The 21,091-nt window shown below is 35.2% G+C and overlaps 4 protein-coding genes across 4 annotated transcripts; 1 reads left to right on the top strand and 3 right to left on the bottom strand.

The window, feature by feature from the left end:
- On the bottom strand, positions 252-3,561 carry LOC105165747. Its single transcript, XM_011084864.2, has 3 exons — positions 3,201-3,561; positions 2,943-3,064; positions 252-1,145 (listed from the first exon to the last, which is right to left on the bottom strand). The coding sequence occupies exons 1-3, from the start codon at positions 3,454-3,456 to the stop codon at positions 978-980; spliced, it is 546 nt and encodes a 181-aa protein (XP_011083166.1). The 5' UTR covers positions 3,457-3,561; the 3' UTR covers positions 252-977.
- LOC105165746 (ribosomal RNA small subunit methyltransferase, mitochondrial) lies at positions 4,509-6,199 on the bottom strand. Its single transcript, XM_011084862.2, has 2 exons — positions 5,709-6,199; positions 4,509-5,453 (listed from the first exon to the last, which is right to left on the bottom strand). The coding sequence occupies exons 1-2, from the start codon at positions 6,120-6,122 to the stop codon at positions 4,698-4,700; spliced, it is 1,170 nt and encodes a 389-aa protein (XP_011083164.1). The 5' UTR covers positions 6,123-6,199; the 3' UTR covers positions 4,509-4,697.
- LOC105165745 (beta-galactosidase 3) lies at positions 10,182-16,815 on the top strand. The gene is made up of 19 exons (XM_011084861.2): positions 10,182-10,828; positions 10,932-11,027; positions 11,145-11,257; positions 11,531-11,597; positions 11,775-11,867; positions 11,990-12,133; positions 12,376-12,464; positions 12,567-12,672; positions 12,789-12,876; positions 13,008-13,126; positions 13,198-13,362; positions 13,459-13,637; positions 14,328-14,437; positions 14,540-14,649; positions 14,777-14,887; positions 14,967-15,080; positions 15,394-15,596; positions 16,038-16,374; positions 16,466-16,815. The coding sequence occupies exons 1-19, from the start codon at positions 10,655-10,657 to the stop codon at positions 16,583-16,585; spliced, it is 2,538 nt and encodes an 845-aa protein (XP_011083163.1). The 5' UTR covers positions 10,182-10,654; the 3' UTR covers positions 16,586-16,815.
- Positions 17,538-19,417, bottom strand: LOC105165744 (thioredoxin H-type). Its single transcript, XM_011084860.2, has 3 exons — positions 19,249-19,417; positions 18,168-18,290; positions 17,538-17,831 (listed from the first exon to the last, which is right to left on the bottom strand). Exons 1-3 carry the CDS (start codon positions 19,342-19,344, stop codon positions 17,688-17,690), a joined length of 363 nt encoding a protein of 120 aa, XP_011083162.1. The 5' UTR covers positions 19,345-19,417; the 3' UTR covers positions 17,538-17,687.

The following is a 21,091-nucleotide window of genomic DNA, read 5'->3' as shown; positions in this document are numbered from 1 at the left end:
TCTCCAAACACTTTTTCTTTAAAAAAATATAATAAAATTTTTATTTTAATGTTTAGACACTACATAATTATTTTTTATCTGAAAAGAATATTTGTAATTTTCTATCAACTTAGAATATTCATAATTGTATTAAAATTATTAAATTTTAAGGAAGATTGCTGTGATTCACCCTCCCAAAAGTCCATTTTCTCCGTTCCCTGAAACTGAAAGTTATAGATATAAGACATAATTATGGTCAGAAGTATATGAGCTGCATCAAACAGATTTGGCATCCGACAGCAACAATATGCAGTTGGATGATATCACTATACATAATATGTCCAATGGCCCAATTACAGTAATACCATAATGTGGCACCTCATGTGCTTCTCAGTCATTAGTCCCGATGTCTTAGTAGTTCTTACAGGTCACACAACTAAGCCAGGATAACCAGACAGGACTTGTTCATGCACATTTTGCAGCCAAGAACCATATTTCAGAGTGAAGGAACAGGAATAAAACATAGAAGCTTGGCATCATCTCGCAGATATCAGGGGATAAACTGTTAACCTCTCTCACTTGGGCTAGAAGCACACACATTATCAAGATATTTCGGGTTCACCATCTGTTTAACAAAAGAACTGTAAGTAGAAGAAACAATTACTTCCTTATTGGCAGTCTTCAGGCTGAACAATTTCGACTCCACTTGCATTAGCACTGCAAATGGTAGTTCTCAATAGGCTCCTCTTTGGCTTCATTGGAGCGCAGATATACCGACTCAATGTAGGGGCAGTGAAGGAAAGGCCACAAGACTTGGGTCAAAAATAGAAATGAAACCACGGAGATTACTGGAGCTTGAAGAGGCCAATCAGTGCAACAATTCAAAAACCTCAAACTCCATCTGTCATAATAACAAAGCTTTCATATGATATGTGAAACGGTTATGTGTCTAACTTAAAGGGGAACAGTCGCGGCCTAAGTAAAAACAACAGGGTAAATCAAGCCATAGCTGCTTTCTTCTTCTCCTCTTCAATCCGTTTCAACTCAACCAATCTTTCTTGCCAGGCTCTTTCTCTTGCAACTGCAGCCATTTTCCGCTCCACCCTTTTCATGATCTTTTTTCTTTTAGCCTCTTGCAACTGAGCTTTGCGCTTCCTTTTTTCAGCCTACACCAGGATAAATCAATCAATCTTCACGAGGATAAGAAGAATCAGAGGATAGATTGGTCACTATAAAAAAATGAAAATCCAGAATGAGGATGCCAGGGCAAACCAAAAACCAAGGGTATTTAGCAGTTGAAATGAGCATCTCACATAAAAGAACAGCTGTTAAAGATGGGAACTAAAACTAATGCTATAAGTTCCTTAAGAAAGACAAAAAGAGTAACTCTTGAGCATTTGATTGAGCACTAATTCAGAAGCCATTGTGACATCGGTCAAAGGCGGTAGCAATACTGAAAGATATGGTAACCAATCTGTTCCAGAAACCTCAATTAGTCACAAATTAAGGTTTGACATCGCAATTGAGAAGATTTAGGGCAGCCTCCAAGAGTCTTTTTCAAAGCTGAAAATAATCATGAAATGTTGTTCACATGACCAAATAAAACAAAAGCCTTCTTGAATATGTCCCAATTTCCCCCTCGAAGAAACCCGCTGCCAGAAGCAACTTGGAGTTAGCTTCCAGGACCAGCAACCAATGAAAGAGATACCAGCTAATAACCATCCTACATGCATGAAAATAAACATAGCTGGACCGTCGAATATCCTTATTCACTTGTTCTGAAGCTCAAGTATAAAAACAATTTTTTAAGCTGAATCTTAGCTTATACGGTTCATTCATGGTCAAGCTTGAGAGATAGCACAAGTCACAATAATGTATTAATAATTGATTCCAATTATTATAGTTACACAAAAAATAAAATTCTATCAATATTATATTTACTAAAAAAATATAGATTCAAGACATTATAAATAATATGACTAAAAGTAGTCATTGCAATTAACAAAAAAAAATTATATCAAATATACTTATGTTAATATTCGACTAACATGAATGTTATTATTATTTTGATGCAAAAGTATATGTAATAATTCCTTAATTATTTATTTTTCTTAAAAAAATATTTACTAAATTTTATTTGAAATTAAACTAATGTGTATTGTTTATGAAAGTACTTTAAAAAGATTTAACTCCAAAACATGCCAAGAAATAGCACTTATTTGATTCTAATAATATTATGTCATTTTTGGTCATTTTACCAACAAAAAGACCTTATCATGTTAAACATCTTATTTTATCCAAATGTTTTAGGTGCTTATTTTTAAAATAAGATCCAACATCTTATAAGCTCCTAAAACATCTTATAAGATGTTTTAGAAAAGCTTAGACAAACACCCTTCTAACTAATCATGCAACCATAGCGTAAGAGGTTTTCTTTGGTTGATTAACATAACAGTATTATGTGATTTCATGAGTGCGTAACATCAATCCATGCCAGGATAAACCTACTAACAGTACACATTTGAGATAGTTCTCCAGTATAACAGAAACCATTTCGTGAATGAAACAAAATCAAGTTCTTAACTTTCATCCTCTAGCATGCTCATCATACAGATATGCTAAGATTTTGGAGGATACAGAGCATCCAACACCGTACTAATTCATTATTCCTCCTAAACTAGGCATATATCATTGACAACTCCAAGATCTTCATCACCAATAAGTATACATTAACCATTAAGATAAAATTTTAGAATGTACCCTCTTTATAACTGCTCTTCAAAATGGTCATTGCAGCCTTCCGGAGATTGATTCTAAAACTTGCTAGTTAGACTCTAACTATTTGTATCTGAATCACTTTGCAAGCACTACAAATCTCATCCTAAGCTCCCGTACAAATTGAAATAACATTATGACAAAGAAATTGAATCAACTCTATAGATTGTCATAAAGTTGAAACATACCATTATAAAAGCACGATGCTGTTTGATTCTCTTCTTCTCGTTCCTTCGCTTCACACTTCCGTCGTTTGGTTGGTTCGGAAGAATGGGTTCCCCAGGAACACATTTCACCCACGCATATGGACCTAACAATTTTTGCACAATCAATTAATGATTCTACTGCTCTTTCGCATCTTTAATCACACAGCACCTCAAGTTTTGAACAATAATGAGATAAATGTAAGCATGTCAAAACCCCTAAAACCCCAACTTCTTCCGAACCTGGAGGTTTCAAGCTGGCTCTTTTCCGGCGAGGCTTGTCACTAGGTCTACGTTTCGGGTATCTGGTATCCGTAAGGCTGTGGAAGGCACTGCTCGGAGGAATCCAGGTTAGATTGCGAGGGAGGGGGGAGAAGTGGTGGCGGAGCTCCGGCGCAGAAGTGGTGGAGAAGGTTTTCGCTGCTGGAGAGAAACGAGAAGCGGGTAATAGGATCCTGGATACGGGTCGGATTATGGATCTAAATGCTCCGAAACCCATTGCTGTGAAGTGATCAGACTGTGAGATGAATACCGAGTGAGAGATGGCGTTTTGACGGCGTGAACATGGAAACTGTGGAGACAGGAGGAAAATGAAGACTCGTACGACGACGTAAAAGGTATTATATTTTTCGGTTAATTTCACTTTGGCCCCCATATTATTGCTATTTTACAGAAACATCCCTCTTAAGTTTTAGGGATAATTACACTCCCTTTCCTTGAAATTTGGTATTATTACATGTAGAACCCCTGTTATTTGAGAAATTACATCTAATACCTCTAAGGTTTGCTTATATTTAACAAATAAGTTCTTCTGTTAGTCAAAATCCACCGAATTTGTTGATTTTAACAAAAAAGACTCAGACTAAATCTATGTTAACCCATGATTGATTTATTATTAACTTATTGCAGGTTAAATAAATTTTTTATTATCGAATTACCCTCATACGTCTTCATGATTAATGCATATGAGGAGATATATCTTCACCGTTATAAAATTAGTTTAGTATGAAAAAATTTATTTGACCTGCAATAAGTCAATAATCAGCCATCGAGGACAAATATCAATTTTCATAAATTTTTATTTTTGGATTAATATCAGCAAATTCAGTAAATAGACGAAAGCAAACTACAGATAATAGATATAATTTCTCAAACCACAAAAAATTTACATATAATTATAAAAAATTTCAAGATGGAGGAGTGTAATTATCCTAAATTTTACATTGTGTCAAATGAACACTTCAAAGTTCAATCCATCCATGTGAATTGATCTTGTTCTAAGCAAATTTTATGAATAGTCTCTCTTTTTGCTAAATAAAAAATTAAATGGAATTGAGTTTATTCTTCACAAAAAATTTCCACCTCAAAGATAATAACTTAAACATCTAATTTCTATTATTCTTTTAAATATTTGTATATAAGAATTTTTCTTAATGCTATTACAACAAAGAATATATATTCACTTAAATGTTTTTGTCACAAATGATTAGAGGAGACATTTGAAATCGTTTAATCCTTCTCTCATATCTAAACCTTTCTATCCACATGTAGTTTTAAATACTTCGATAGCAAAATTTTATCTAAACATCGTTCGACAAAACCTTAACAATTACATAACAAGTGTAATTTCGACAAAACCTTAACAATTACATAACAGGTGTAATTATGTCAGTCTTAACATTGGCACTTGCCTTGAGAGGGTGAATAAAATAGAACAGTAGTTACAGCCAAAAGCAGGTGTTACAGCAGATCATCACAAGCAGCAAAAGCAGCTTCACATGTATCTTTCTTCTTTGTTCCATCATGAAAGTAAATCCCAGCTCCATTTAACAGAGACAGCAGCTGCAGAAGCTCATCATTAGACAGTTTTGAAGGCCTCTTCTCCAAAAATCCACCAGATCCTAAAATCCTGACGATTTTTGTCCTAAACAACCCAATGCCAGTTCCAGAGTTCAAAGACGAGTCGCTGCTCCCTTCATCACTATCGCATTCTTCATCCCCATCATCATGGCACTCTGGATTACCATCGTCAGCAAACACTTCAGCTTTCGACAATTTCATTAGCTCCATCAACTTCCTCTTTTGCTTCAATGTTGCACCCAGCGTTTTGTTCTTCTTGCTGAAACAAGTTCTCGTGAACGCCCACCACTCCTCTAGGTCTACATCCGGGATTTCACTTTTAGGATAAATTTTGATGACGGAAGAATCAACCTTGGGACATGGTACAAAGTCCCTCTTGCTCACGTCCATCACAAACTCCAGTTCAGCCACCAGCTTCATGTTCACAGCTAATCTGTTAAACTCAGAGTCGCCCGGCTTGGCTAATAGCCTCCTCGCAAATTCTTTCTGAAGCAATAGTGTGGCACTTCTGAATGGATTTACGTTCACCCCGTAAACCAATTTAGCCAACAACGGCGACGATATACCATAAGGAATGTTCGCCACAACAAGATTAAATTCTGGAAACTTGGTTTTCAGCGCATCACCACTGACAATCTGCAGAACCAAGTCATATAAACTTTAGCTAATAGTAGCCCAAAGGTTCCACACACACAAGTTAAAACACCTTAAAACAGAAACCTAACTAAGCGAACCCCAGTTTCATGGGCAAAAATCCCTTCACCGAATTTCAGCAAACCTGTTAGTTATTTTCCAATAGTGTGCAACTTAGAACAGAAAGCTTCATAGAATTCCCATAGGCATTTGGTCGAATAGTATAAGTGCATAAATCAGACATTCAAGAAACCTCACATTGAGGCGGTCCTGGAATCCTCTCTCAGCGGCACGTTTACGCAGAATCTCGACCATACGGTTGTCGATTTCGACCGCCACAACTCTCCTGGCAGCTTCAAGGAGCTTGAGCGTGAGATTCCCAGTGCCTGGCCCGATTTCCAAAACAGTGTCATCGGGTTTTATATCCGAAGTACGGACAATGGAGTCGAGCACTCGTGGGTTGGTTAGAAGATGCTGGCCTCGGCTCTTCAACAGACGCACTCTCCCTTCTTTTTCTTCATCTTGCTCTCCATGTTTCCCAGCCTTGCTTTTCCGGCATACATCGTCGCCGTATCCACGGCTGGACTTCTTCCGGAGGCACCGGCTGAGAAATTGTCCACCGAAACTGGGATTGAGAAGACGATCTGAAAGAGATTTTCGCCGATGCAGCATTCAAATTCTTTTTTCTCTTTTCTTTTGCAAAAAATTCTCTCTTGATTTTCAAGAATCAATTGAAAATTCAGTTGAAAAAGGAGGGAAATGGAGTTGATGGATTCTGAAGAACAGAACATTGGGCCTTACAATTAGAACTTCTAATGGGCCGTAGGATAGTACACGATCTCATACTATTAAGAGAAATATATTTTTTTATTTTGGATTGAAGAAAAATTAAAAATTGATTATCTAAAATAAATATATAATGGAAGTTGGAATTTTCAAATTAAATTACATGTATATGTTTTTTTCTAAATTAAAGCTCTTAAAAAAGGATTTTGCTTATTAAATACATCTCGTATATTACTTTGTCATAGTTTTTCGACTTTTTTTTTTTATATACCCTATTTGTGTTTCATTTATATTTTATGTTATAATTGAAATTTACTTTTATGAAGATTCATATTATCTACTCCTAATTTATAGACTGAATGGCACGTTCAAACAGCCCCCTGAAGACCCTCAACCCAAATTTATTGAGAACATAGAATAGCCCGAGCCATTTGAAGCCCAGACAGACGTAGAGCCAAGTGGCTACACCCTAAACGTCCATGCAGAATGAAAAAAATGTTGCCACTTCACCTAAAAGATAGGAAAAGAGATAATCACGGCACCCAATCTGTTGGGACACATGGCGACACAATAGGGAAAATAGAGTTTGTTCCTAGACAAATCGCAACCACGCAGTCAAAGCCACGAGTATATATCCTAACAACGCCTACTTATACATAGCAGACCTCAACTCATATTTTGGTAAGTTGAGTGTTACATTATGTACACATAAACTGCACAGTTATTTTTTATTGATCTTTATGCTATCTTTCCACTATTAATATATTACTAACTTAAGTATCGAAGTGTTAACGTCTCGTCTGTATTCACTAAAACCAAACTATTTTTGTCGCATCAATATTGGTACCTTATAAGTTTATTACTAAATGCTCATATGCGCCGTGAATCGCCCATCCTTAGCAGATGGCTCCTAGGACCTGCTTGGGCCTTTCAGCATTAAAAGCCATCCTCAATTTACATCGTGGGCCTGCTTCCACTATGTCTTGAAATGCATTCACCAAATAATATATTATAGCCCACATCGATATTTATTAATATTAAAATATTCAAATATAATAAAAACATTTCAAAAAGTTAACCACAGGAAATGAATTATACTTTTTAGGAAAAAGTAGGGGGAAAGCATAATAAAGATAGTGATGATTTGACAAATATTTTGGAATTTTGCATCCACCGACGCTAACGGAAAGGACACCTCAAGAGTCAACGGGAGAATAAAGTCCATCAAAGAGCAACGGCTAGAAATCCGAACGTTGACGGCGTTAATTATGACATCAATTTAGATATACTAATTGTAGAAAAAATAACACTTTTCGTTCCACAATATAAACTCTTTTTACTTTATATTTTATTAATTATAAGATTTTCATTTTTTATTCCTTAATTTCTAAAAAGTAACAATTGTTTGTACCATAGCACATTTTTATTAGATATTTTAATAAAAAATGTCATGTGGGTAGCACGTTGCTGTTAGGATCTTTGCACTTTTGATCCAATTAATTATTTGATTCTCACTTTTGGTCCCATAACTTTAGAGCAGTATTACTTTTTGTAATATGCACTTAACAACTACATGACCTTTTTTTATAGAATATTTAACGAAAAAGTGATATGGAACCATAAGTATTATATTTTTAAAGTTACGGGACCATAAATGGGAACATCGTAATCAATGAGACCAAAAGTAAAAATACTCTAAGTTACGGAACCTCTAAGTCACGGAACGAAAATACAATTTTCCCTTGGTATGATATTCATATAATTTTTTAGGTTTTAACTTTGTTGCAGGAAGTGTTATTTGTCAGATATTATACATGATAAAGTAACATGTACTTAAAAAAAATTAACTTGGTATGCAATAAATAAATGTACAAAAATACCCTTACAAGACATCCTTAAATATATCCTTTAGGCCTATAAATGTAATTTGACTTGGCAAATAATAACTACCAAAATCTAGCTTCCATTAATTTTTAGTTTAATTTTATTTATTGATTATATTATATATATATATATTATTTTTCTATCACAAATACATTATTGCAATCAAATATATAAATATTACTTTCTTGTAAATTGTGTACATGTATCGAGTATGTCCGACTGCAATTACTATGTATTGAAGATGTAACCCCAGAGTATGCAACTTAGGTGACAAAATATTTATTGATAAAAGTACCAAGAGATTAACCTATTCACAAGATACCAACTATCAAATTTATCATTGAGTGTGACAGACTGCTAGTTTAAAGAATAAGTGTTCTACTGAATTCATAGTGTGTAGAGAAAATATAAATACTTATAAATTATTCACGCATATTGATCGCAAGGACTCCATCTAGGTATTCCGAAATGATCAAGATGCCTCAAATTTTAACTATGGCTATAACTTTTATACCTCAATGGGCTTTGGATCCATACATAAAAATATTCGGATTGTATTGACCTAAGTCTGATCTAAAATGGTATAGTCAAGATTGCATTAGTGGTTCGTGTGAAATGGTACAACTCGACCACACTTGAAAGTGTATGCCCGACATGCTTCAAGTATCATTAGTTGGGATAATTACACTCTCCTCCCCTTAAGTTTGGTGTAATTATACGTAAACCACTCATGGTTTGAAAAATTATATATAGCACCTCTTAGGTTTGCTTTGTCTAGCAAATAAGTTCCTCAATTAATAAAAATTTACCAAATTTATTCTAGGTCAAAATCTTTTCATAATCAAATTAACCTTATACATCTTCACACGTTAATGCATGTGAGGAGGTATATCTTCACCATTATAGGGGTAGTTTAGTTAGAAAAACTTATTTAATCTACAATAAGTCAATTGAGAATTTATAAAATTTCATTCAATTTTTTGTTAGTATCAACAAATCTAGTGAATTTTGATGAATGAATAAACCTATTTGTTAAATGAAAGCAAATTTTAGGAGTACTAAATATAATTTTCCAAACTTCAAAAATTTTATGGGTAATTATATCAATCTAAAAAGAAAAGTGTAAATATTCCTACTTTTTATTCCCCTAACTTAGGATGGCAACACAATAGGGTTGGGGGAGGGGGGGTTATGCCCGAATTGGAGACCCGCCCAATTAAGAAAACCCTGCCTTGCCAAACCCGAGACCCGCCCCCCACCCGACCGGGTCATAAATTATTGGCCCCGAACCCACTAAAAGAAGTATCGTAACCATCCTATCCCAGTCCAGAAGGGTCTAAATCGGGGTTCAAACTGTCCTGATCTGATTCCCTTTCTATCTAACTTTTCTTAAGAGCTTAAACAACAGAGCCTTCCCAAAGTTGTTTTTATGCTTGCGGGACCTCTATGGTGGTTATTTAAAAATTAGTGGACCTACTTCTGGATTTACTAGACTACCTATTTCAAAACAAATTAGGGTAGATTACAACAAATTTTTTTATATTTTGTATAATTATAAATACTCTTTTATTATTTGAAAAGTTATCAATACCTTAATAATCGTCTAATCATTAGCTCAATGTATCAGTGTTTTTTATTTATTTTTTGTGGTAAACTAATGACAAAAATAATGATAAAGTATTTATAATTATGATAAATTTCAAGAATGCTCGTGGTAATTTATCGAATAAATTAATGTAAACATGAATTAGGATTCATTTATTTGATAATGTTTGATGGCATGAAATAATTACTCTAAGATTTATCCGTTTTCTAACGGATAGTTAATCATGGGAAAGACCACCTTTTTTACTGTCTTGTTGTGCAAACAAACGTTTGCAAGTTTTTGTCAAGGTAAATAATAACAATTCAATTATTACTTTCATCGTTTTGCTCTTTTTCACTTTTACTGTTATACCATAGTTCATCAGGAAAGAAAAATATGAATATATATATATATATATATATGTGTGTGTGTGTGTTTGAGATCTGCAGCTGTTCCTCAGAAACCTTATAATATAGTACTTTCTTAGATTCATTCACGCTGTCCTGTCTCTTACCCTTCTTCCATTTCCACTTTCTCTTTTTACTTCCATTATAGTACAGTAATACATTATTTTCTTACACTACCACAGATTGAAAAGTTTAAGAAAAGAAAAGAGAGAGAAAGTGAAACTTTCTTCTCTCCAATCTGGCCTTTTTTGGAGAGTTGAGCTCAAACAGTCAAGCAGTGAATCCTGTACATACAACACCTATATATATGTATATATATACACACATACTCACATTTTTCTTGTCAGCTCAGCTGCTTTCTTTCCTTTGTCCAAAGTAAGAAATGCACACTTCTGCAGCTTTTTCACACACAAACACACACAACAGTACACATTCTTGCTTTATGATTCACTACTAGCACAACTGTAGATGCAATATACATACAAAAGAAGAGAAGAGGAGAGGAGAAGAAGCTACAAACTTGTTAATTTAGAGACTGAAACATGAAAATGAGTTCAATTTCAAGGTTGGGTTTTTGGGTGTGCATGGTGGTGGTGGTTCTTGGATGTGGGGTGGTGGAGTGTAGTGTCACTTATGACAGAAAGGCCCTAATCATCAATGGGCAAAGAAGAATTCTCATTTCTGGTTCCATACATTACCCCAGAAGCACTCCTGAGGTACTAAAGCTGAAATCCTTTATATATATATTTTATACAATGCGACTTCTTTGTTGAATGAATTTTCTTGTGTGGAGCTTTTAATGGATGTTTTGTGGTTTAGATGTGGGAAGATCTGATAAACAAGGCTAAAGAAGGAGGTCTGGATGTGATTGACACCTATGTGTTTTGGAATGTTCATGAGCCCTCTCCTGGCAACGTACTTCTTTCTCTTCATTTGTTTTCTGTAATTGTTGGTTTTTTGCCTGTTTTTCTTTTGGTTGTTGAAATTGAGCTGAATGGTTGTATCTTTCTGAATGTTGTTTGTGGGTTTCAGTATAATTTTGAAGGGAGATACGATTTGGTGAAGTTTGTGAAGACAATTCAGAAAGCAGGGCTGTATGCTCATCTCCGGATTGGACCTTATGTTTGTGCAGAGTGGAACTTTGGGTAAAACTTAGGCTATATGCTCATCTCAGTACCAAAACATACACAGTTTACAGAAAATTCTTGATGAATCCCGGGCTGATCACTGCCCAGCACCAGTGTATTAGTACCGTTTATGGGTTCCATGAAAATGATGGATATGTGATCGTCCGGGATAGCCAAGAGTGACCTGATATACACTGTCACAGAGTTCTACATTCTTGTGTCATGTCTTAGTTGCTTAATTGTTTATCTTTCATTGAGCTTGTTTTGTTCCTTTGGCTGCTTCATGTGTAGGGGATTACCTGTTTGGTTGAAATTTGTACCAGGGATTAGCTTCAGGACAGATAATGAGCCGTTCAAGGTTACAATTCCCACCTTTTGCTGCTTCTTCTTGAGAGGGTATCGCAGTATTGAGGGGATACGATTTGTAGTTGTTAATGGCAAAATCATTGTTAATAGCCTTTAGTTCTGCTGAATTACTTCTCCACTATTGCTTATGATTACCATAATATGTTTTGATGATTTCGCGGTTTGGCAGATGGCTATGAAAAGATTCACCAAGAAAATTGTCAATATGATGAAGACCGAAAATCTGTATGAATCTCAGGGTGGCCCCATTATACTTTCCCAGGTGCAGTTTTCAGCTATTCGTTTCTGTTTGTTGTTCATCACTCTACCATTCTCTTATTTGCTATGGCAAGAATTAAGGGTTCCCCTATGGCATTACTGAATCCTGGCTTGTGTGTTGCACAGATTGAGAATGAATACGGTCCACAAGCAAACTTACTTGGTGCTCCTGGCCGTCAATATGTGACTTGGGCTGCAAACATGGCTGTTGGACTAGATACTGGGGTTCCATGGGTGATGTGCAAGGAAGACGACGCCCCAGATCCTGTGGTGAGCAAATCCTTAAAGCATAAATCAGCTTTTTTATTCAATCATTTCCATCAAGTATTCTCGTTGTAGTTTTTGCTAGACCTCCATTGGCAACATTAGTAGGAAGAAATATAGTGAAAAGGGAGAATTTCCTCAATCATAGCTGTTTTACTCGTGTAGAAACTTGGCAATTGAAGAATATATTTTAGTTCTGAATCTGTGTATATTGAGCATTCATATCTCTTTGCTGCTATGATTGGTAGATTAACACATGCAACGGCTTCTATTGTGATGCTTTCTCCCCAAACAAACCTTACAAACCGATGATCTGGACTGAGGCTTGGACTGGCTGGTTAGTGCTATTTTCTTTTGCTCTTATCTTGTTCATTCACACTAGTAGAAGCCCATCAGCACAAATACCTTTTATAATCTTTTCTCCTAAATCAACAACTAGGTTTACAGAATTTGGTGGTCCGGTTCACCAGAGGCCGGTCGAGGATTTGGCATTTTCTGTAGCTAGATTCCTACAAAAGGGAGGCTCGTTTGTTAACTACTACATGGTTTGTTTTCATGGTTTCTGGTTTATGAAAATTTTACGATACTTATATTTTCGTAATTATCTGGGGAAAATGACATGCTTTTTGCAAAAACTGAGATCATTACGCCATGTGAACAGTATCATGGAGGCACAAACTTCGGCCGTTCTGCTGGGGGCCCTTTCATCACTACAAGTTATGATTATGACGCTCCAGTTGATGAATATGGTAATACAAATCCACTGGAGCTCTTTTCTGCTCTTGCAAATATCATATCTCGGAATATATGCATGTTTTGCCGTCGGTGAATGATGTTTAAACTTGAACCCAATTGAAAAATTGCTTCTTTAACTTGATAGGTTTGATACGACAGCCTAAATACGGTCATATGAAAGAGCTTCATAAAGCTGTTAAACTATGCGAGAGAGCTCTGGTTTCAGCAGATCCCACCGTGACTTCATTAGGAAGCCTTCAAGAGGTTTCCCCTCTATTTGCTTATGCCATCGTGATTCTCAATAACTGTCCTCTGAACATTTGAAATTTTTTCAGGCTTACGTGTACTCTTCAGAATCAGGAGATTGTGCGGCATTTCTTTCAAATTATGATACTAACACTACAGCAGGAGTCATGTTCAATAACATGCATTATAGCCTGCCTCCTTGGTCTATAAGCATCCTTCCGGACTGCAAGAATGTAGTCTTCAATACAGCCAAAGTAAGTAGTCTTAAAGAAATCCGGGATCAACAACTACATCGAATCTTGTAATATATGCGAATTCGGAGTAAAATAACATGTTTGTCTGAACGACAGGTTGGAGGTCAGACGTCGCAGATGGAAATGCGACCTACTGATACTGAAATATTCTCATGGGAAACATATAATGAAGATTTATCTTCTTCAGATGACAGCTCAACATTCTCTACACTCGGTCTCTTGGAACAGATAAATGTCACGAGAGATTCTAGTGATTATCTTTGGTACACAACTAGGTGAGCTGATATATCTGACTGAGTCACTGACTTAATATGCATATTCTGTGTTACCTTGTTTCTAATCCTGTGCCAGATATCTCACTTTTTCCTATGTCCACAATCTTGTCGATGCTTTTCCTCTTATATATAGCTTTTCAATTTGCTGTTGATCTTCAACCAGAATCATCACATAGGAGGTTAAAGCTGTGGATGGCAACAGGGTCGGTTTGAGAGAAACTAAGACGACCTGTCCCACCTCATCTCATACTCAACTTGAGACCTGACCCTCCCTAAACCCTGACCCTACAAGTTGGAGCTAGCCAACCCATTGGACAGACTTTATACTTTAAAAAATACATATAGACATCTTAACCGGGTTTAGGGTGGAATGAACAAGACAAACATGACTGATCCAAAGTTATTACAAACACAAAAACCCATAACTGACTTATAGGCTGAAGACCCTGCCCATTCGGATTGGTACCGTTAACTCCATCCCACTGCCATCACTACTTAAAGCATTGTTCAGAGCATAACTGAGAACTAAAGAATCCTTTTCTAGCATGCTAGTGGTATTTGCTTAATCACCATCCAATCAAACTCAGATAATCTCAAAATGCCTTTATGATTGAAAATCTCCTACTTATGCAAGTTTTTTTACCCCACCGACACAGTTACAATGTTGAGTTTTTCTCTCTTGATTTGCAGTGTTGACATTAGTCCATCAGAGTCTTTCTTGCGAGGTGGGGAGCTCCCAACTCTTATTGTTCAGTCAAGTGGACACGCTTTGCATGTCTTTGTGAATGGAGAACTTTCTGGTAGACAATCACTGCATTCATTCCAATGACTTCCATATTTACAATATATTGTCTTACTTCATGCTTAAGCTAATCTTTGTACAAATTAATTGTCTTGTCCAGGTTCTGCTTTTGGGACGATGGAGAAGAGGAGATTTACATTTACAGGGAAAGTTAATCTACGTTCTGGATCGAATAAGATTAGTCTCCTGAGTGTGGCTGTCGGACTTCCAGTTAGTTCTAAGTCCTCGCTCTATACTTCCATCACGAGTTCTAACTTCATATGCACATAGTAACATCATTAGTTTCTATTCGGACAGATTTTGTTAATTCTCTAACTTAACATCTTTTTTATTGTAGTACATTGGCGGACACTTTGAGACATGGAACACCGGCATCTTGGGTCCAGTTGCATTGCGGGGACTTGATCAGGGAAAATGGGATTTGTCTTGGGCAAAATGGACATACCAGGTTTTACCTCCGACATCTCAACTTCCCACCAATGCATATTTTGGTCTAAGAAACATTCTCATTAATATCTCTTAAGCAGGTTGGCCTTAAGGGAGAAGCCATGAATCTTGTCTCTCCAAGCAGTGTTTCTTCAGTTGACTGGACGAAGGGTTCACTTGTTGCACAAAAACAGCAGCCGCTAGCATGGCATAAGGTACAATCCTCAAGGAACTCAACAATATGTAGGGCTTTATTTGGTTTTATTTTTTTTGAAGTGGTTTTCTTTGTTTCCCAGAGATAGACAGAGGAAGATAAACTTACGTGTACATGCTTCAGAGTTTTTAGTATGTTCGGTTTAATATTTTGTATTAGTGTTGAACTAAGTGTCTTGCAAAAACACTGGCCAATATTCGTGGCTTTTGGCTATCAAAGAAGGTTATTTTTTCTAATAGCTTGTCGCTCAGACAGCAAAAGAATGACACCAAGACGAGCATTATGGATCTAAACTATTTTGCAACATTTTGCAGGCTTATTTTAGTGCACCTGATGGAGACGAACCGCTGGCTTTGGACATGAGTAGCATGGGCAAAGGCCAACTATGGGTTAATGGTCAGAGTCTTGGAAGATACTGGACTGCATATGCTGCTGGTGATTGCAGCGGTTGTAGTTACACGGGGATTTTCAAGCCTCAAAAGTGCCAAGTCGGATGTGGACAACCAACTCAGAGATGGTAAGAAACGTTTTTTACTTTATTTCATTGTTTATTTCTACAATCATCATTTTGGAATATTCGTAGAGTTCATTTTATTCTCACGTAAACTTCCCTGAACAAGAAAATGTATTATTCAAAATCATATTTCAGTTCAATAGTTTTAGTTGAAGTATTTTAAAAATAGTTGGGTTTCATGAAATCTACTTATGGAAGTGGTGGAGGTAGTAGAAATAAGAATATGTGATATTTATGTTGGAAAAATAGTAAAAATATAGAGTGAGATGTGTGTTACCAAATAGTGGAAAATAAAATTGTGTAGTATTTGGGAATGGAAAGACAAACAAAAATCCAGTTCTAAGTCTCCAAGAACTTGTAATAGTATTATGGATCAATACAGAAGACACCAAAACTCAAAGAAACAGAAGAATTTGGTGAAGTGACTGAAGGAAATGCTGGCAGGTACCATTTACCACGGTCTTGGTTAAAACCAACTCAGAATCTCTTGGTACTTTTTGAAGAAATCGGAGGCGATCCCACGAGAATCATTCTCGTGAAGAGATCAGTGACGAGCGTTTGTGCAGATGTCGCTGAGTATCACCCGAATATCAAGAACTGGCAGGTGGAGAGCTATGGAAAAATGGAAGAGTTTCGCAAGCCAAGAGTTCACCTTCATTGTGGCCCCGGACAGTCCATTTCTTCCATCAAGTTTGCTAGCTTCGGGACTCCACTAGGAACCTGCGGGAGCTTTCAACAAGGAACTTGCCATGCTCCTACCTCATACACTGTCTTAGCAAAGGTACTTTCTGTTTTCCTGTAAAGACAAAAGATTATATCGGAATACAATATTGTCGAACGTCTGAACCCCTTGGCCTCTTTGAATCTTGCAGAAGTGCATCGGGCAGCAGAGATGCTCAGTTACTATATCAAATCGTAACTTTGGGCGAGATCCGTGTCCCAACATATCAAAGCGGTTGTCAGTTGAAGCGATATGTGCCCCTTTGGATTAATATATAGCCATAATAGTGTAAGCAAAGAAAGAGAGAGACTGAAGGGAAGTATCACTGAAGAGATAGTCATATAGCCATTTTTCATGCACACAACCATTGGTTCTTTAATTCCATGTAGATTTACTCACCTAGTGTCTAAATGCATTATTAGATTGGTTAATTAGTTTTGTGAATTATGGGACTTCAAAATGTAAGTTTCATGATGTATGTTAAACCTTAGTTGTTTTTCAGTTTAGATTTTTTAATTGCAAATTGGTTTGTACATTTGGTATTTTAGTTCACATATACATGTTATGTGCATGAACTCTGACTACAGATGAATTGAATTTTACATGCGTGGCATGTATGTATGAAGTGAAATATGAGATATAATACCAATTTACAATAGAAGATTTGAGCGGCTTATGATTATTATTTTTTGTATCTTTTTTATAGAAGGAAACATGTATTGTTCTTAGTGGGAATCCTGCCCTTCAATTTTATTTGCCTTCTTTGGTGTTGTTGGTGAGCATAGACATGAACTGTGTATTCTCACTGTAATTTAATTTCCATTAAACACTGGACTGCTAATTTTATATGGTTGGATCAGAGGTATCAGATACCCTAAGGACAAAGACACAGGTCCTATGCTTTTTACCTTGAGAACACAAAGGTAAAAGACACTGTAAATTTGAGATTAAACCTGTAACCACATAAATGCAATAATTATAAAATTACAAGATTCTCCAAATAATTATAAAATTACAAAATAATTACAAAAACATCTATCTGATTATTGTGATATTTATATGATTTGATTTTAAAGAGATTTTCTCCATTTTTTATTATTAATTCAGAGTGAAGGTTATCCCCGTGAATATATTGCTGAACCACATAAATGTTAGTTTTGTGTTTTTCTCTTGAGATATCTGCAATTCTGACAAATGTAAAAGGCAAGTACAATAAAATAGGATGCATAGCCACCAAAGTAAGCATTTTATTTATGAAATTAATAGTCAACATGTAGTTGGTGGGGCAAGAGGTATAATAAATACTTTGGTCTAACTGAGCCCACTAAATAATAGCATATTAAGGACTATAATCTCTTTGACATAAGATATTTCTAGGCAGTAACTGAGCCCATGTGCTTAGCAAGAGTCTGCTGCAGCTCTTCTTTCTTCGCTCCAACAACCCTGTCCAAGATTTTCCCTTCTTTGAGGAAAATGAAGGTTGGCATTGCCTCCACTGCCCAGTCACTAGCAACCGTCTGCAAAAGGAAATTTTTAGAGGGTATAAGTATCTCCATGGATTGTGGAAATTTTTAGAGGGTATAAGTATCTCCATGGATTGTGAAAAGAACTTTCCATGTTAAATCATACCCAACACATCTAAACAATGTAGAATTGCAGAAACCTCCACCAAAGGTTTAGACATAATATTGAAAAAACCCTCGATCTTTTTTAAGATCAAGAAACCTTTTGCGGTAATATGTCCAAATCTCGGGATGTACTAGTATAATTTTTTCTTTAAAGAAAAAACCTCCTCAGGGTAAAAATTTAGATTCCTACTACTGAACTCATGCTGTTATTCATTTTCACTTTACCTTCAACTCATCCACGTCCACCTTCAAGAATGTCACGTTAGGCAATTTCTTAGCCAACTCGGCGAAAAATGGAGCAATGAAACGACAGGGTCCGCACCAGGAAGCAGTGAAATCCACAACTATCTGCATTAAGCAGAGACAAAAGAGTGAACACCGGGATCCTTTTCATTTCTCAAAGAATTTGAAGCACAACAATAACCTCACACCATGGCAAAGACGCAAGTTCGAATATATTTGGGTAAAACCTTAGTGATAAACCCCGCACGCACATATTTATATATATCACGTGTAGAAATCACCTTGTTATTACATGAAATTAGTCGTTATGTATCATGAACCAGATGAAAACAACTGAAACAAAATTCATGCACTTGAAGGGCATTCAGAAAACCGCTAATTCAAAGCAATAATAGCAGATCACAGTTTCCAAAATATGAAAATGGGATAAAGCCATAGATCACTGATTACGACCCAGTGCACTGAAAAAACAAGCAAATTAACTAAGAAAATGTTACAATACAAAGAATTGGGAGTGATAAAGCACAGACAGAGTTTGGGAAAAATCATTGTGTGTGCGTAGCACTCAAACAATTAAATATTACAAATCATTTCCTCATGAGAATTACTAAGATGATTCAAATGAGTATGTCATTATAAAGAACTACCACTATGTGAAATCAAATCTGTCACTGATTTATCCGAATATTCCACCTACATCTAAAACGTGCAGAAAAAATTATAAATAGAATTTTATGTGTCGATAATGCAGATGCGATTATTTAAATCCCCAAACCGAGAATTGACTAGAAAAGGCGATTGTTAATAAATATTTTGATGACATCCGATACAGAGATTATTTCTTTACAACAATATACATCATATGTAAAATAAAACTAAAACTTAGATCTCGAACATAAAATAAACAAAAGAATGAAACAAACAGATGCTCTGTTCAGAAATCACGCAAAAAATTTTTAAATCGCTGGATGAGAAAATCAAATCAAGCAGCATGATCCACCATTTGCAAACGAATCCGGGGGTAAAAAATCACCAAAATAATAATCATTAAAAAAAAGAATACCAGCTTCTTGCTATCATTTCCCTTCTGAAGCTGCTCGCTCCAGGCTTCAACGGTGTGGCAACCAATCACTTGTCCTTCAGAGTCCGACGTCGCCATTTCTTCTCTCTCTCTCTCTCTGTATCAAAATTTGATATGAAAACTTACCACACAAGAAAACAGTTAAGGATTTGTTGTGCGCGTGTGCATATATATATATATATATGTATGTATTGTATGTGCCAGCTGTACAACTATGTATGTATGGATTCTAATTTTACTTTATTGCCCTTTTAAATTTCTTCAATTATATTATTACTATTATTATCTTATGAGAATAATTGAATTAAGGTGTGTTTGGTAGTTTATAAAGTATTCTATTAATATTATTAGGGTAAATCATAAATTACTCCTCTAAAATTTGCTATAATTACAATACATACCCTATAATGAGCTGCCATGATATGGCATTTGTCAAAAGATTATTAATTTTAAAAAATATCTATAATTTTTAAATAATAAAAAAATATTTATAATTATGACGAACCTATGAGAACCCGTTGTAAATTATTCTTATTATTATTGAGTTGCATCACAAAATTCAATTTATGAAAAATTTTCCTTTTTTGTTAAATAAAGGGTTGGGAAAAGTATTATTTTAGTCTGTTAAGTATACCTAATTTTAATTTTAGTCCGATAACTATGTTCATTTTTGTTTAGATCCAGTAGCTTACGAAATTGCTTACTTTTAGTCATCTGTCAGATTTTCGGACAATACCCCTATGAGTGCATATGGACTAAAACTGCCTTTCAAAAGTTGCATAAGGGTAAAATTGTCCGAAAATCTGTCAAAGGACTAAAAGTAAATAATTTCGTAAGTTACTGGATCTAAACAAAAATGGACATAGTTATCGGATTAAAATTAAAATTAGGCATACTTAGCGGACTAAAATAATACTTTTCCCTGAAGGGTTAAATACATTCTTCACGTCTAAAGTACTCATTAATTACCCCCTAAACTAAAGAAACCTTTAATTACCCCCTTATTTTGTGATAATCCTTTAAATTAAACGAAAATAGCCAAAGTACCTTTAATTATTAATAATATGATATATTCACTTTAATGCCCATTTGACTTCAATATTTCTTCATTTATGATATTAATAAATTAATACTGGTTTAGTCACATATCGATAAGATCAATATTAGTACTTTTAAATTAAAATAAATTTTCAGACTCCTATTTGTGTATTACGCGAGATACAATTTTAATAAAAAAGATATTAGAAGCGGTTGTCGAACATACTGTTTTGGCACCCGAATGTCAACTGAGGTAATTTGAGGGTTTTTATTTTATTTTATTCTTTTTTGTCTTTTCATGTAGTACTTCAATTTTACCCCTCGACCTAAACTTGGGTCGAACACGTTAGGCCTGTCAATTAGTGTGCAATCTCTAGATCCAGACACATTTTGATAGTTACGACTCATATTCGTACATAATATTTTTACATTAGATCCAGACTTCAACATATATATATTGTAATAATTTTTTTGAATTTGGATAGAGCCTGATGCAAAAATGCATCTTATTCGTCAATTTAAAATTAGTGAATTTATAAACTTTTGCTAATTATCAGTTCCACTATTTATTTATATAAATCTAGTATTAATTTATAAATATCGTAGTTGAATAAACTTTTCAAATTGATTGATGTATATAATAATCGAGGGTATTAATGTGAATATATCATATTATTAATATTCAAGAATATTTTTGTTAATTTTTATTTAATTTAAAAGATTATCCAAATATAGGGAATAAATAAAAGATTTTTTTTAATTTAAATGGATGCAAAATGTATTTAAT

The sequence above is a fragment of the Sesamum indicum genome, linkage group LG6 (genome assembly GCF_000512975.1).
Source record: "Sesamum indicum cultivar Zhongzhi No. 13 linkage group LG6, S_indicum_v1.0, whole genome shotgun sequence".
NCBI classification, from domain to species: domain Eukaryota; kingdom Viridiplantae; phylum Streptophyta; class Magnoliopsida; order Lamiales; family Pedaliaceae; genus Sesamum; species Sesamum indicum.
This window is presented reverse-complemented; position numbering and strand designations above follow the sequence as displayed.